Source organism: Panthera tigris, chromosome B3, assembly GCF_018350195.1.
Source record: "Panthera tigris isolate Pti1 chromosome B3, P.tigris_Pti1_mat1.1, whole genome shotgun sequence".
In the NCBI taxonomy this organism is placed as follows: Eukaryota; Metazoa; Chordata; class Mammalia; order Carnivora; family Felidae; genus Panthera; species Panthera tigris.
The window spans coordinates 81,860,577-81,877,674 of NC_056665.1; the positions used below are offsets into that span (position 1 = coordinate 81,860,577).

Sequence of the window (17,098 nt, forward strand, 5' to 3'; positions counted from 1 at the left end):
TGCAATGTGGTTGCCATAAATTAAATCTTCAGAGAATGCCCTGTATTTTCAGGGAGTACTGTGGATGTTGCAGAAGGACTCTATAGTATAAGGCATTGCTGAGGAAATGTGTCAGGAGCATAAGAATGGAAATGTGTCCAACTATCAGGTTCAAGGAAAAAGAAAAAGAAAGAAAATAAAACCCTTTTGTCTAAGCTTCCTTCCCTAGGGAAGAGGCAGGGGCAGAATGGGGAGAGCTTATTACAGACCTTAGCGGCCAGAAATTTCATTGGCAATTTTGTTAGCATGCCTGCGTGACTGCCTTCTCAGAGGTCCATTGTGAATTCCTTAGTTGATATTATTAATAGTTAATGGGTGCACCTGAAATCAAGCAATATTGGGCTATTTGGGTAATAGACATATTAAATGGGTCTTTTCTACAGCATCAAGCTTATCAGCTTATCTTTTTCCTAATAATGAATATCTCATCTTTTCCACTTGCCTAATCAAATGCTTCCACATCATCTTGAGGCAGAACCAGACCCAGCTGCATCTATTCTATACTCGTGGCTTCAATTACTTCAAATTACCCAACCTACTCACAGGTCCTTAGTTTCACTTTTGCTCAGAGACATAGGCCTGATGCACCTCTTCAGATGCTCATGATTACTAACCATTCAGCACAAGTCTGTTGTAAGTAAACAGAGAATCAGAGAGAGCACTAGGCTAAATTTACAGTTATGAGGAAATCTCTAGAAAAGATTTCTTCCTAAATTTTGGTACTCTTGGGTTGATCTCAAGTGTTTTTCTTTTCCCTGTCCCTTCTCCCTGAAACACATGTGAGCCTTTTTCTGAGTGACATTGCTTCAAATTGAGGATTTCTACTGCAGTGGCAAAAAGTAAAGGCAGCCATATTTTGGCTACAAAATAGTAAACATTTATTTTTTCATAGATATTATACTGTTTTTATTGACCACAAGCATTAGGCTTCCATACTTTGCCATGCTTTCTTTTATCCAACCATATACCTGTAGCTGAATGAGGACAATACAAGAAACAGTGAATAAATAACTCATGGGGAAACTTAATATTGTCTCTTTCCATTATGTTTGGCTAAAAATTTACGATTTCTTATGCCTCTTGTCAGATGAAATGGTTCATCATTTTGGAGTCAAAACTTTTTTTAGTCAAAATTCTTACCTTTATACTTGATGATTTGATCTGTCCCTTAATTTCCAGTTTCTTTTATTCTCCTTTTTCCTCCAAGCTTTAAAAAGACCCTCTAAAAAGAGAGAACCCAGACTCACTACTGAACATCCAAGATGACTCAGGCTGTCCTGTGTTCTCCTACATGTTCAGGTGCCCTTTGATGTCTGAGGTCATGTTTTAAACCCCTTAAATCACTGTTATTCAGTATTACTCAGTCCAGTGTATAGAATAGGCATGATACATGGTTTTTAAATGAATGAATGCATGAATAAATGATACCTGATTTCACAATTTATGGTTGTTTAACCTCTTTCATCCAAATTACATTCTAACTGGGTTTGTATCATCTTGAACTTCTGTTATATATTCTTAATACTAAGTTTAGTGCAGTCCATATGGCTATTGCTTTTGGAGTCCTATCATGGAGAAGCCAAAATTTGGCACACAGTATTTCAAAATTCATGTTCTAGTTAATCAACTCAAGGGATTGATTTTCACCCTGAAGAGTAACCATTGATTCAACAGATTGGTTACTATGATTGCTCTCCTTTGGACATTCTATGGTTGGAAGGCCTTATAACATTACAGAAATAGAAAATCTTTGGAAAATCATCTGTGGTTCTTGAAATATCTAAATGGAAGCCTTCCCCTTCAGAGAGTATTATCAATCTAGTTCAACAGAGAGCCATTATTTCTGCAAATTTATTGAACATCTTGGAGATAAATGTGAAACTGGAATTTCTTTAAAATTGCTTGTAATTTGGTAGCCAAGTGTAGAAATAAAGCAGAATACAGTATGATAAATTCTGTAGTAGAAACACATACAAGGAGCAGAGAGAAGGGGCGAATTAACTCCACATAAGGCATGAGAGAACACTTCCTGAAAGAAATAGCTCTGGGTTGGGATTCCCCCATTCCAGCAGTTTCTGGTTTTTGGATGACTATTGTGAGTGAAAAATGCCCCTGATGTGCTTGATGTATTTATTTTTAAAGGAGAGTCACAATGTAAGAAATAAACCTTTAAAAATCAAAGATTTGGAGAGTATTTGACTCCTCAGTATAGCACCTGAATCTACCTTGTTCTCTGGTTTGCGTGATAGCTGAGAAAACTGCTGAATCCAACCCCTACTATATTAATGGATTTATATATGCACACATAAGGCTAATATATTTTATGCTGCCAATTTTTTTATGGTTTCATAAATAGTGCTATCACTAACATTTTTAAAAAGTGAAGAAAAGCGCTCATATGTGCTGGTAGAAATGCAGTGTATTTTATAGAACACTGCTACTCTTGATATAGCCTACGGGATGTGACTTTTCATAAAAACCTAATGAATTTCTCGATTTGTCAGCTGTTTCCAAACAGATGCACTCTGCTAATCTAATGGAAACATTTTGAGCCCAGATCCCAAATATCAATAGCTTTTAGTATTGCAAATGAGTTTGTCTATTGGGTAAATTGGGCTGTGTGGTTTTTGATAAAAAGTAGCTAGTGGTTTTGTATGGATGTTTTATGTTTAACTGCCTCGCCAGGGTTTGATGCTCCTATTTTTCCTTGCAGAGTTTCAAGTTGAATGTAGACAGTCATTGTGCTCTCAAGGAAGCCGTGGAGGAGGAAGGACACCAACTTCTCGAGCTTATTGCGTCTCACAAAGCAGGTAAATCCTCCTGAAATATTGCAAGCCTTTATGTCTCCAGACTATTAAGAATGAAGAAGCATTGCTGTAAATTACTGCATATATTCACTTCCTTATGTATTATTAATATTTACATTATCAGATTGACCTTCAAGATTTATAAATGTTTCATATACTGCATACAATGCTGTGATACTTATAAGATGAAATACTGCCTCCAAATGGTCTGTTCATTTTATTTTGGGCTTGCTGTTCGCCTGAGTTTCAATTGAAATCACATTCCTGAAAACTTCACGTTGACATGCTTTGTGATGTAGGTGCTCTGGAAATAACATTAAGATAATGAATGAGAATGGTGCAAATAGTTAGAATGCATATGCATTAGGGTACTTATAGATATCATTACAGATATGAGGCAGGCGGTGTAGATATATCTGATTATTTCCCTGCCAATTCACACACATGAACATTTTGCATGTTTTTTGCTGGTCATTGCATTAGCAGAGTTTTGGCTTTAAACCAACTCTTACCCAGTATTAATGTATTTATGAGGAACAGATTATAAATAAAAAATAGTTTTGTCATTTGGTTATACTTATCCTGGTAGTAAAAGACCATAAGACAGGATGAATTATAATTTAGCTCTTGCTTTGAGCTTACCACAGCTAAATAAGGAAAGAGCAGCATTAATCCGACATGCTAATGCTAAAGACTGCCCTCTTAATTCTGACCCGTTTACTATATTCCTCAACGAATTAATGTTACCTATTTCTGTACATCTTTCTGGTCATTATAAAGCCTCCACACATGTACACACAGGGCCTTTTATATGGAATGTGAAGCTTTAGAGTTAGTAATTTTCATACATCATGATTTTTGTTCCATATGCATCTTTTTAGTCCCTAGACTGAATTTAACTTGATTCCCAACCATGCATCTAGGTGGTTATCCCATCTTTGTGTCCTTATGCCTCATGTGAAGGCAAAAATTCCCATTCCCTTTCCTTAGTGACAAACGCTTATACGGCAGGCGATGGGTAGTGGTCATTTAAAATTACGTTTACTCTTTGAAATATTCATCTAATTTTTCTAAATAAAAGCGAACAATGGGTAAAAATGCAGTCAAGTCTGTAACTTGTGGTTTCCCCTCCTTTTGGAGAAGGACTGAAGGACATGCTGCGGATGATTGCGAGTCAGTGGAAGGAGCTGCAGAAGCAAATCAAACGACAACACAGCTGGATTCTCAGGGCTCTGGATACCATCAAAGCTGAGATTCTGGCTACTGATGTGTCTGTGGAGGATGAGGAAGGCACTGGAAGCCCCAAGGTAAGTGGCTTGAAGTTTGCCTTATTTCCTCTCATTTCTGCCTTCTTTTGAACTAGGCACCACTGAAGTTTTCTTTCCACCCCTAAGGCTTTTTGTTTCTACTGGGTAAACTTTATATATCCATATCTATTTCTATATCTAACTATATATAGAGAGAGAGGGAGAGAGAGAGAAAAATGAGAGAGACGAACACAATGAAATGGTTTAGTTTAAAATAACAACAACAAAACAAAACAAAACAAAACAAAAAACCCTGCAACTTTCAGTTTCTCCAGGAAGAGGTCTTTCTGTCAAAAGTGGCAGAGTAGGAGGGGGACAGTACTTTAGAGGTAGGAGAAAGGGGGACATAAAACATTTAGTAAACAAAACATAAAGCATCTTTAACGTGAATAATCAGAATGGTTTTAAATTGTTTTGTTGCAACTATAAATCACTATAATCAGTGCAATCACTCAGCTCTGACATCCATTAGCCGCTTGGTTACAGCAAATTAACAAAGAAGAGAGAAAGTGATTCATTATCTCATTCCTGTTAATGACTATCAGATGCATTGCCTAATTAGGGGATGGTCATTGTAGTGGGAAGAAGGTCATATGCTTCGCTACAAATCTTTTTGCTCTGAGTGTAAGTTCTCCATAACGGTGCATGCACCGAATACAACAAGTACTTTAAAAATGACTATTGACATGTTTTGGTTATCTATTTTAGATTTGCAAAATAACCCATAAAGCATATGCAAGTAAACTTTAAACGAATCACCTTTTCATACAACGCACTGCTTTGCTAAAGGTATCTTTGGACTCATGATGTGGAAAATAATTTTATTTATTTTATATTTTCATGTAATCTTTCTTTTGTATTTATTCTTTTGTGAAAGTAAGTGCAGAAAACCAGTCTTATAATAGACTCAGCATCGAAACATATTGCAACGTGTCGGTGGGGCGGGGGGGGAGGAAACAGATTTAAGAGTTCATGGTTTCTATTCCTGGCATGGACAAAGTAATTAAATCATCATCGAGTCACATTTATTCAGCGTCCATGTGGATTGGCCTTGTGCTAAATGTATACAGAGCAAGTTAAACAAACCCTTTGCCTTCTTAGACTCACATTCTTAAGTGCAGGCAGAGGAAAAACCCACCCTACCCTGCAATGGTGAGACCATGCAGCCAGTGAAAGGCTCAGAAGATTTATAGCTTTGGAACCTCAAACAACAACCTTTAACTTATTTGTTGGAAACAGAGAATGGAATGATGAGCTCAGTTCCACTTAAAGGAGGCTCCTTGGAGGAGGTCACATTTCAGGAAATACTTGAAGGAAGGAAGAGCAGTGACTTGGCACAGGAGCACACATTTTAGGAAGTGATGTGGCGAAAGGATCAAAGCTGGAACTAATAACATGGAAGGGAGAATGCATTCAGATTTTTCGGGGCAGAAAGAGGGCTCTTTCAAGGAACAGAGTGCAGGGAGAAGTTGATGGGGCTAATGCATTGGCTGGAGTAGGGGGCAGTGATGATGAGAAAAGATGGACTAAAAAGTCTGTTGTGTTCTATTTATTTAATGAAGTACACTGATTGCTTACTTTTAAAAAGCTCTCCTGTACTGGGTGCACTCTACAGACCAGACACTGTTCTACAGCACTTCTGTGGGTTCTTTCTTTTAATTCTCACAACAAACCTATACAGTAGTTTCCATATAATCCCCAGTGGAGAAAATGGAGGTACGGAGAAATTAAGTAACCTGCCTAAGGTCACACAGGTGCTTAGTAGCAGAACTCATCTTTGAATCTGACCCCTTTGGCCCCAGAGCCCTTGTCAGTCACCACGTAGAGTACTGCCCCTCACTGTACTGCTCAGGGCCAGGTATCGTGATGAATAATTAGTCTCAGTGGCTGTCTCATGGAGCTTGTGGTGAAGTGGGGAGACAGATTTAAATTTAATAGTCATGCCTTTGTAGATGGTGGTGTACCGTGAAAGAAGAGAGAAGGGAGCAGCTGGAGGTTGGGCTGGGAGAAGTGATTTAGATCAGGGCATCAGGGAGGGCTTCTCTGAGGAAGCAACATTGTATGAGCAGACCAGTGCAGTTGGAGAGAGAGGGAGGAGGGTTTGATGGAAGCTCCATAGCCTGTGGTTATATGGGAGGGTTTTGGAGCTAGCAGAGAAATGGTATCATTGATTTGCAGCATAAAAAGCTGTTTCTGGGTGTGACGTGGAGCATGGGTGGTGGGTGGAGTGGGGTAAGAGGGAGTCAGGGAGGGAGGGGAGGTGCCAAAGAGGAACTGTGGAGACTTAATTAATTAATTAATTAAATTTAAATGAATACAGAATTAAATTAATTAATAAAAGACTGAGGCTAAAAATGAGTAGCTGTGTTCACCAGGGCCAACTTGAATTTCATACTTTTGAATCAACTCATTTTGTAGGAAGGTGTTTTGAGATGGAATAAAGAAGGTAACCCAATGAGGAGAAAGTATTATGAAAGGAAAGGCAATGTCTGCATTTTTCAAAAAGAGAAGAACCTGTCTAGGCCCAGCCTTAGAGACATCCTGACTGGGGTCCCAGAATCTGCATTCCATAAGCTTCCAGAGAACCACTGTCATATAGGCTCCAGGAAGGCCCTTTTCCTGCAGGGCTCCCGATTCGATTCGTGCACAGCCAGGATCCTCACACACTCTGAAAGAAAGAGTGTCTGTCACATTGTTGCTTATGTCTAAAATAGGGACTGTTTAATGTTATGCTACATCTTATCCTGATGAAAGTTATCTAGCCATTTAAAATAATGTTTTAGAAGAGATTTTTTAAACATTGGAAAAAGTCCTGTAATGTGCAATATGATATATGCATAAATAAAATATGATATATTTTTAAATATCTTTGAATTTTCCCAATCTCTACAGTGACTAAAAGTTATTTTAATCAGAAAAATAAAGAGCATATGTAAAATACAAGAATTAAGAAGAGATTTAAAAGGCAAAATAGATGACAATCGTCTGTAGGGACTTGAGATATAAATTTCAAGGTCAGGAGGAAGAATAAATACATCTGGTTCTTAATGATTTGGGTACCTCAGTTCTAAAGAAACAATGACACAAACCTCTCTGCTCAGATCATCCCCAAAGTGAAAGTATCTTCCTTGACTCACACCAGTTTGCAAAGAATAACCTAAGTGTTTCTCATGAATAATATTTCTACGCAAAGCCACTCTGTGTCCCAGTATGTGCACCGTGTCGTACATCTAAGAGCAGCTCCCGGAGAGGCACTTGTTGGGATTGGCACACGTGGGACCTGAGGGATGTGCTGGGAGTGCGACTGTGATGTGACAGAGTCACCAAAACCCCAGGCCTTCCACCTCCCAACTAGTTCTCTCTTGCCCAGTCCAGGCTGAATTTTCTCTGGACAGACGAAGTCCTCCACAGCCAAGGGTAAAGGTGAAATCAACTGTAGACGAAGAAAATATATTTATAACTTAAGCTTCTTTCTCCAGTTAGCTAACTTAAGCTAACTGGAGAAGTCAGGATGATTATTCTTTTTATTTGCTTAATAGTCATGAACTGCCTCCCTTAGTCTGTTGGGCAAGCACAAAGAATAATAGGGAAGGCTCAGACCCTGAAGTCAGACGGCCTGAGTTCAACTCCTGGCACTTACAGCTATGTGTCCTTGGGAAAATTACTTAACTTCTCTATGTCTCAGGTTCCTAATTTTTAATATGGAGGCAATGATAATACCCACCACAAAAGGGTTCTGTTAACAGATCAAAGAGTTGATGTATCTGAAGTGCTTTTTTTTTTTTTTTAATTTTTTTAATGTTTATTTTTGACAGAAACAGAGACAGAATGCGAGTGGGTTAGGGGCAGAGAGAGAGGGAGACAGAGAAGCAGAAGCAGGCTCCAGGCTCTGAGCTGTCAGTACAGAGCCTGACGCGGGGCTCGAACTCACGAGCTGTGAGATCGTGACCTGAGCCGAAGTCGGACGCTCAACCGACTGAGCCACCCAGGCGCCCCTAAGTGCTTTTTTTTTTTTTAATGTTTATTTCTTTATTTTGAGAGAGAGAGAGCACGAGCAAGGGAGGGGCAAAGAGAGAGGGAGAGAGAGAATCCTGAGCAGACTCCACGCTGTTAGCACAGAGCCTGATGTGGGGCTCGATCTCATGAACTGAGAGATCGTGACCTGAGCCAAAATCAAGAGTTGGAGGCTTAACCGACTGAGCAACCCAGGCACCTCTGAAGTGCTCTGAACAATGCCTGGTACATGGGAAATCTTAGGTTAGGGTAAATGTACAAGCTTTCATTTCTGGTGATGGAGACAGTAAATAAATATAATAGAATCTGAAAAATACTCTACTGAAGATAGGTATACAGGCCTATGAGTACACAGAGAAGGAAATAATGAACTCTATTTGGGCGTATCAAAGGAAAGATTTACAGGGGAGTTGAAGTTTTAAATGAGGGATAAAAAGGATTTTTGCCAGCATGAAAATAATGAAAAGGAAAGATTTATAGGGGGGGTTGATGTTTTAAATGAAGGGTAGAAAGGATTTTTGTTAGTGTGAAACATATGCAGAGACCTAGAGGTGTAAGAATGTGTGGCATGGCTGGAACGTGACATCTTATTGTGGACGAGAATTAGGCCGGCTTGCCGCGGTCTGCACCAAGGCTCACATTGTGACCAAAAATAACCGTTATGACCAGTGGTTTGAGCAATAATTCTTCATATGTCTGAAATTGACGCTGTCCAACCCAGAGTGAGAACCCTATACAGAATATATCTCATATATACTGTTTAAAAAGAAAATTTCCTTGTGATATTGCCCATAGAGCGAACTTAAATGGGTTTACCCCGAAGTTGTCCAAGACTAAAAAGCATGGATTCGACTTGCTATCTATCATGTCAGTTCTCCTTCCATGACGTGACCTTGCATAGGTCATGTACAAATTGTGCCATGAAATGCATCTCTAAGCAGAGCAGTTATGATCATCTATTTCATCTTAGACCAAAAAGAGGAACTGAAATTAAAACATAATAAAAAAATAACTCCAGAATTCATCTAAAGTTTACTTCAGAAGCTACTGGGAACTTGAGAAGCATAATAGAAAATCTAAAGAATATATCTAGGGGGTATTTTTCTTTTTTACCTTGTTTGAGAGACTGCAGAAAAGGACTTGGTCTTAGAAATCTTGTAAAGAAGGAGGATAGGAGGAAATTCAAAGACTCTGGGAAACTTCTCCCCCAGGACTCGGCAGCATACCTTATTTGTTGTATTTCATTTTTAAAAAAAGTGTTTTCCCAGGACTGTGAGATCTTTTATACATGGAAATAGAGAACAGAATTCACCAGTTCTAGAAATAGAGCTTCAGCACTCACTTCCAAGAATTGAAAATATGCTTGTAATTATGTGTTTTATTTTAAGATAGATTGGTTAAAGTTTATCAGCTAAAACTAGGCTTTCAGTATGTTGAATTTTTGAATGGTATATAGCTGGAAGCATTTCAAAATGTGGAACACCCGACACCTAACAAAGGTTACATTCCTTTTTTTTTTTTTTTTTTGACCTTTCAAGGCCGAAAACAAGAATCCTGAAAGCAAAAAAGCATTCCTAAAGTTTGCACATTGCCTCCTTTAGGATGTCCTTCCTCTCTGTTTCTTTACAGCTATTCAGCCATCATTACAGCTATCTAAGAATCAAGTCCAGGATGTGCCTAAGGTGATGTCTCAAACCTTCCATCACAGAAATCACAGTGGTTACTTTGTCCTCTTTAAAGAAACAGATCAGTTTCCAAAACAAAGAACGTTTGGAGATTTTATTGTAAATTCAGAAAACTTTACAGCTCCTAGAAGGGTGACCTAGCCTGGGTTCCAACCCACCTCTTCATTTCCTTAGTGAAAGGAGACACAGGGTTAGCTCCTTTGAACTCCAGGGATGTGCTTCTTTATCTGCCTTCTTGGAGGTTCTTAGATTGACATCTTAGATTGTCATCCCTTGGAAATGGATATCAGACTATGAAGGTCATCAGTGTTATCTGTTCAACAGTAGCACTTAGAGCAAGCTTAAGAACATATCTTAAATATGTTTCCTCAGCTGTACAAATGACAGTTTTAGATAGCGGCTAAGAAGGAAGGTATGCCTGGCCTCTGACTTGATTATGTCACTGAGAACCTGGACTTTATTCAGATGTCTAGAGAGAGCAGGTCCAGTATTAAGACACATTTTGTTTTGTTTTGTTTTGTTTTGTTCGTTTAACAGACACCCGAGTGTTAACCTAGTATTTATGTTAATGAATTATGGGTAACTTTCTTTAACTGAAGTGGAGAGAAAGAAACTGATTTGGAGAGTACTTTTGTATGATATTTTCTCTGTATTCTATAGTGCCTCTTGGGTAATATTGCAGCTGGATATTATTATCCTGGAATGGAATTTGATCCTGGTGCTTCCAAAGCATTGTCTTTGTATTCTTTCCCTTTCTGGCTCAAAAGCTTATGTAGCTAACATGTTCTTTAATAGAGGATCTTCAGACACAGCATGAAGGTAATGAATGGTAATTGCATTTATGTTGTGAGTCCCACATACCTTGACACATGCATGTAGAAAGAATTCCCTGAGATACTTTACTTTCTTCCTCATGCAAAAAAGAGGACAGCTTTATGTGTCAAGAGGAACCAGAAATGAGATAGTAAGATTAAATTGTGCCTGAACTGGTAGAGAGAAAGACAACAGGCAAAGGCCTGGCCATTATTGATTGAGTGCTGACAGAGAGCTCTGCCCAGTGCTAGGCCAGACATGAGGGAAGACATGCTCAGTGCTCTTATCATCTCAGTGTAAGCACACAGTGTAACATCTTGTCTAATGTAAATTGGGCTATCTCAGATCTAGAATAATAGATCACCTAAGATTCAGATCATCTTAATTAGGATGTTGGCAGATTGAAATGGAATGTGGTTCTTGATGCAAGCAAATGAGTAGTAAATGCATTACCAATTCCACCTCTTTCATGCAGAATTCTTCCCAAAAGCCAGTATCTGATCCAGTTCCTTTCCTGCTGAACTATATAAACAGAGTCCTGATATGCAGTACCTAGGGAGAGCCCTTTCTTCTACTGTGGATTCTTCAGTAGTTCTTTTTTTTGTTGTTATCAGAAGGGCAACTTTTCTTCAAAAGTGTTTTTGAAAGACAGAAACAAAAGTGAGTTATTTCTTTGAAGATCAGTTGTCGTTACTAAATTTATGATAGAATCGAATAAAAGATAGTTCCTCTAATCTCCTTGAGGCACTTAAATTTGCATATTATCAGATGTATGGGTGGATCCGAGATGAGGATTTTTTTTTAATGGTCTGCCACTCTAATGAGGTGACTGAAAAAATGGTTGAGATGATAAAAATATATACTAGGTCAAAGGATGGCTAATGGTTATTCCTATCATGGTCTATATGATATGTAAGACCATAGCTTATCTTAATTTTTCATACTGTACTTCCATTGCTGGTGGCCTTAAGGGTAGAAATGTTTGGGTCAGCAAAAATCTGAGAGTGAAATTCTTTGGTGTCTCTAATCAATACAGAGAAATGTCATTGACATGAGTAGGTAGTCTATTTTTTTCCCTATTTAGTGAGAGTGCCTAATCTTAGAATCTATAATACCTAGAGTTGCAAAGATGCATGGTATTGTATACAAAGTTACATTCAGTGGAAAGCAGCCCTCTTTTATTGGCAGAACTCACATTTTGTAACTCAGCCTGATCTATGTTAAAGATAGTGTATAGTAAATACATTAGGGGAACTTTTTTGGCATGAGGTGGAGGTCAACATTTTTAAAAATCTATAAGCATGTAAGGACAAAACGGAAGGCAAGATACAGAATTGCTTCTAAAAACACTTTGAAATTAATAAGTAAATTCTTTGAAGGTGTGAAACAATTACCTCAGTGTTTGATTTACCCTTTTTCCCGGGAATGTGTTGTTTCTGGCAGGGGAGCCGTCTGAGTTGAGGAGAGCCCTGCTAACGGGATTACTCTGCTCTGGCTCTTGTGTTTATTGAGTCACCTAGGACTTCTTATAAAACAGCAGCTTTCAAATGTACACACACCTGCACTCAACACCCTGAATACTCCAAACGTTTGTTTAACTGTTCTCATACCCAGAGTATCTCTCCCATCCAGTGAGGTCAAAAAGCATCGAGAGGTCCACATTCTGCATTTTCCTTCGCCTTGGAAATCACTTGGAATATAGCCATTTGTGTGGTGCTGATGTAAACAGAGATGCAGATCTTTTCTTAGTGTAAGGTAGTGCTCTTAGCCACTAGGACTCACAGAACATTCCCAGTCTTACCTCCCACTGCGCCTAAATGAGGGTTAATGTTTCTCAGGAAATGTTAACTAGATTGGAGGTCCTGCTGGGCCAGAGCCCAGGGAACCATCTCAATGCAGCTTCCAAGCCATTTTGCACTGGGCTGGGGTGGTGGCTTCTCATCTTTGTACTTAGTTGGCCTGCAGAGGCCAACACTTGTTTAGCATTGCCCCTTGCAGCGCTAAGCAAAGTCACAGATCTTGCTGAGTGAGTAGCAGGACAGGGAAAAACATGAAGCCTAAAGCTAGAAACTAAGACAAAGGAAAAGAGAGGGGAGAAAGAGAAATAGAAGGAATAGAAGGAGAAAGACAAAAGAAGGAAGTATTTGTCCAGTGAAATATAGTAGAAGCTAATTGTCCACATCTGTTTCATGGACATTTATGCTTTTGTCTTTCTGTCTCTGTCAATGTCTCTCTCATTCCATCTTTTCTCTAGCTCTGGAAATCAAAGTCAGAAAAGCTTTCTTTTGACATCTTAGATATTATTGTATAACTATTGTACGTGTGTGTGTGTGTGTGTGTGTGTGTGTGTAGTAACTACTCTGTTAATGGGATTAGCACTTAGTGTGGGCTTACTATGGTGTAGGTTTGTGTCACGCCTTTTACGTGGATTGTCTCATTCACTCTTCCCAACAGAACTAGCAGTCATGGGTCTCCTGGGTGGCTCAGTCGGCTAGGCTAAGCATCCAGCTCTTGATATCGGCTCAGGTCACGATCTCATGGTTTGTGAGTTGAAGCCCCCCATTGTGTTGAGCTTTGTGCTGACAGCATGGAGCCTGCTTGGGATTGTCTCTCTCCCCCTCTCTCTCTGCCCCTCCCTTGCATGCATGCACACACTCTCTCTCTCTTTCAAAATAAATAAATAAACATAAAACAAGAACTAGCAGTCATAATCCTTCTAATCATTTTCTCTTTACTGATGGAAAAACTTAGGCTCCAAACATATATAAGATATTCAGGTTTATTCAGTCTTTTTAGGAACCTTACATGACAGGGTAAAAGGCAAACTCCTTACCCTGTCATTTGACTCCACCTGATTCACTATCTTCCAAGTGCATTTTCCCCTTTCTTTTCTTTTTTTCTTTTTGCCCAGGGCTTTTCCTATTCTCTCCATCTATACTAATCTTATCCAGTCTTAAAATCAATTATTATTGAATATGTTACCACACTGTGATGTTATAGCTCTGGAGAGGACACTGTACCTCTCCTTGTTCACTGCCCATCAGTGGAGACAAACTTACACATATGTAATTGTAAATTAAAGCGGGTTGCATGATAAATCCTATAATAAGGCACAAAAGAGATAGAGAAATTAGGGAAGGGGACATTATTTCAACCTAATAGGGTCTGGGAAAGTTCCTTCCACCCCTAAGAGAAAATGGATTTTTGGAATTCTCTAATATTCTGATAAATTGTTGGTAGGAAGATATTAGAGGGAGAACATTCCAGGCAGAGGAAATAACATGGTCAAAAGTATGGAAAAGGGAATATATGAGGGACTTCTAGAGAATGGCAAACAGTGAATAGTTTGGCTCTTTCAAGCATAGGGTGTCCATGGGAAGGGATGAGGACCTAGTAGAAAATAAAGCCTGATAATTTTTGAGCTATAATGGAGAACTCTGAATATCAGCTGAAGAGTTTGTACTTTACTAGTGTTCCGTGAGTGTTTTTAATGATTGGATTTAGCCATAGGAAACAGATGGCAAAAGTAGGATGAGAGAGGAAAAACCGAATTAGGAATCTAGTACAATAACTAAAGGCAGCTGAAGTAAAGCAGTAGCTGTGATAACATAAAGAAAAAAATGGAAGTGATATTATAGAAGAATAAATATTAGGTTTTGGTATCTGGAGAATGAGGGGCTGAGGGAACAGTCAATGATAACTCAAAGGAATTGAGCCTGAACAATTAGGAGAATTGTGGTAGCATTTACTGAGGTTGGGCACATTTTGATAAGGAGCAGTTTTGAAAGCTAAGTAAAATGACCATGGTATCCACTTAAGAAGAATATCTGGGTATGTAATTTGGGCATAGATATTTTTGTAACCTCTGCAGGTGATTCCAAAGTGCAGAAAAGTTTGAGAACAATGATTTAGAAATAAGAGAAGCCTGAAAATCATTGATGTGGTTACGTGCAATATTCAGGAGGGGTCAATGCTAAGGATATAACTTTAGCAGTCAAGATAGAAATAATAGCTGTAGCCTTGGAAGTTGATAGTGACAAGAAAGGACTATTGTATAAGAGTAAGAGAGAAATATGATAGAACCTTGAGGAATGTCTGGAGTAACTGAGAGCAAGGATGTCATCTTAAAACTGGGGATTAAGTGAAAATCTACATGCTCAACAGTGAAACTCCCAGAATGCTGGCAGTCAGGGGAGAATAGGGATGTAGGTCAAAGGAAATTTTCATGGAATATGAGTGACCCTACCATGTTTATAGACCAAAGAATACATCTAGTGAAAAAGAGACAGTTGAAGAAGAGAGTTTTAAGAAGGACAAGAAAGAAAGTGAATTGGCACAGTGATTCAGATGAGGGAGAGAAAGTAAATCAGGTGAATCTCTGAAGAAAGGAGGATGTATCTTCTAAAACAGGAGAGAAAGAAGGAATGTTGGGTGGTAAGCAAGAGTAAAGAGGGAAGGAAGCCAAAGGATTTAGAATGAAGACAAATTCAATGTGATTAGTCAGTGAGAGAATTATTTGATTAGAGGGAGGCTTTAGGGTGAAGAGAGACTGGAGAACAAGATTGCAATTCAAATTCCGCTGTCTCAATAGAGATTTCCTGTAATTTTCCAGTCCTAAGTGATTGCGATCGCCTCTAAACTGTATTACCTTTACTGTTTGTACTACACGTTTAGTGATTAATCACACCCAATCTTGTGACACCATTTCCATTGTTGTCTTGAACTTCCATTTATATCTTTTAAAGTTAACTTTTAAGGCGATTACATTCCATGACTACAAACTCCCCAGGGCAGCATTTACAACATAAACTTCTTTGTTGTACTCACTTTAAACATTATTTGAGCTAAAAATATACTTTATTTATTCTTAATTGGTTGATATATAATACTCTTATTAAAGCTAAGGACAAAATTACACTTTATTTTCTCATCTTTCACGTACTTTATCTTGGCTGTATAAATAATGGCACAATTCTGTCTTATCACCTCTTTTTTTTTTCTACAATTCTCTCTCATTGCCTTTGCCTGTTGCTTTTTATTATGAATAAGACAATCTTTAAAAGAGCCGTTTCACCTATTTCTCCCAAAATAACTAGTAATCTATGCCATAGAAAAGAAAAACTATGATTCTCTTATTATTTTTGTGCTTTCTTGATTCAGGTCTAGTTGATTAATTGTTTTAATAGGTTCTTTGATTTTTTAAAAAGTCTATTTAAACAGACTTACTGAAAGAATATACTGAGTTGCTTCTTCGAAAAGGACTAAAAGCATCTAATATAACTTACCAGCTGACCAGCACACTGGTTGATAAAATTTGTAGTCTTTGCTCTAAAGCTCTCTAACAAGATTAGGTGAAATTGAACCTGAGAAGGTAAAGGTCTCTAAATTGACATAAACTGAAAGGGCAGAACTGGATCATACTACTATTTGAATCTCTAACAAAGTCTAATCTCTGACATATTATATTTGGTGTACTATAATCTGTGTACATACACATGCTTCTAGTAAATGATGAATGAGGTTTAGCTAACATAATATAGTTTATATTCTTCTAGACCTTTGTAGGAAATACAGGGTTGAGGCACTCTGCTCTGTAAAGTGACCTGGATTACTTCTCTGGAATGGCGTCTCCGTAAGACACACACACTCATGCATTTTTTCCAAACCAGCTTAGTCAAATTTATTTTCCTTCTGTCATTCATTTGGTGCCTCTTCTGGCTTCCATTAGATAGATGGGGTGGGGTGGGGGGTTACTGAATTTCACTGGATAGTTCCATCTGGCTAAAACCAGTAAAGCAAATAGTTTCTGATGGGAGTTGTTGGTCCAGTTGCAAGACTAGAAAGAAATTAATACATATGAACGTCCATACTTATTTCAACCTTCTAAAGTTCATCCATAATTTGAGGGCTCTGTATTTTGAATTATGAGGAATTTTGAAAAACTCTTTTTTGTCTCAGCTCTTTTCTCTTTTTCAGACCCTCATGCCCAAAGCTTGTTTTTCTTTCCTAGCTGAAAGTAAACTAATAACCACATAATGTAAACTCATGATTCCAACGCTAAGGAGGCTCAATAGTATCAGTGATACTATTTTAGGATGTCAACTGCTTAATGTGTTGGAATTTTTCCCATTACTCAAGATTTTGGAAATTCCAGAACCTGGCCTATTGTGCACTTAGCAAGTGCTTTATACTCACCACACCCCTCCTCTTTTGACCATTATTTCTCTTCTTCACAAACTCTTTTAGTATTACATATTTATAAAATGGCAGCTTTCTGGGCCCACTACCCATTATCATTAATGAAGTTCTTATGTTTTTTTCTCTCAAGTATGTTAAACTAATATGATTCAACAGAAAACCAAATTGTATTTTTCAAAATTATCATTAAATAGCATTGCTATTCATTTTTGCTGCATTTTAGGGTGAAATGAAA

The 17,098-nt window shown here is 38.2% G+C and overlaps 1 protein-coding gene across 12 annotated transcripts in view; it reads left to right on the forward strand.

Moving 5' to 3' along the window:
• The window catches only part of AKAP6 (A-kinase anchoring protein 6), a 554,906-nt gene that overhangs the window by 327,121 nt on the left and 210,687 nt on the right, over window positions 1-17,098 (forward strand). For 11 of the 12 annotated variants that reach the window (XM_042989539.1, XM_042989537.1, XM_042989535.1 and 8 more), the window contains 2 exons: window positions 2,753-2,849; window positions 3,987-4,153. In XM_042989539.1, the coding sequence (XP_042845473.1) occupies window positions 2,753-2,849; window positions 3,987-4,153 (264 nt within the window). The remainder of the gene's footprint in view (window positions 1-2,752; window positions 2,850-3,986; window positions 4,154-17,098) is intronic. The other variant, XM_042989545.1, reaches the window with a different exon arrangement.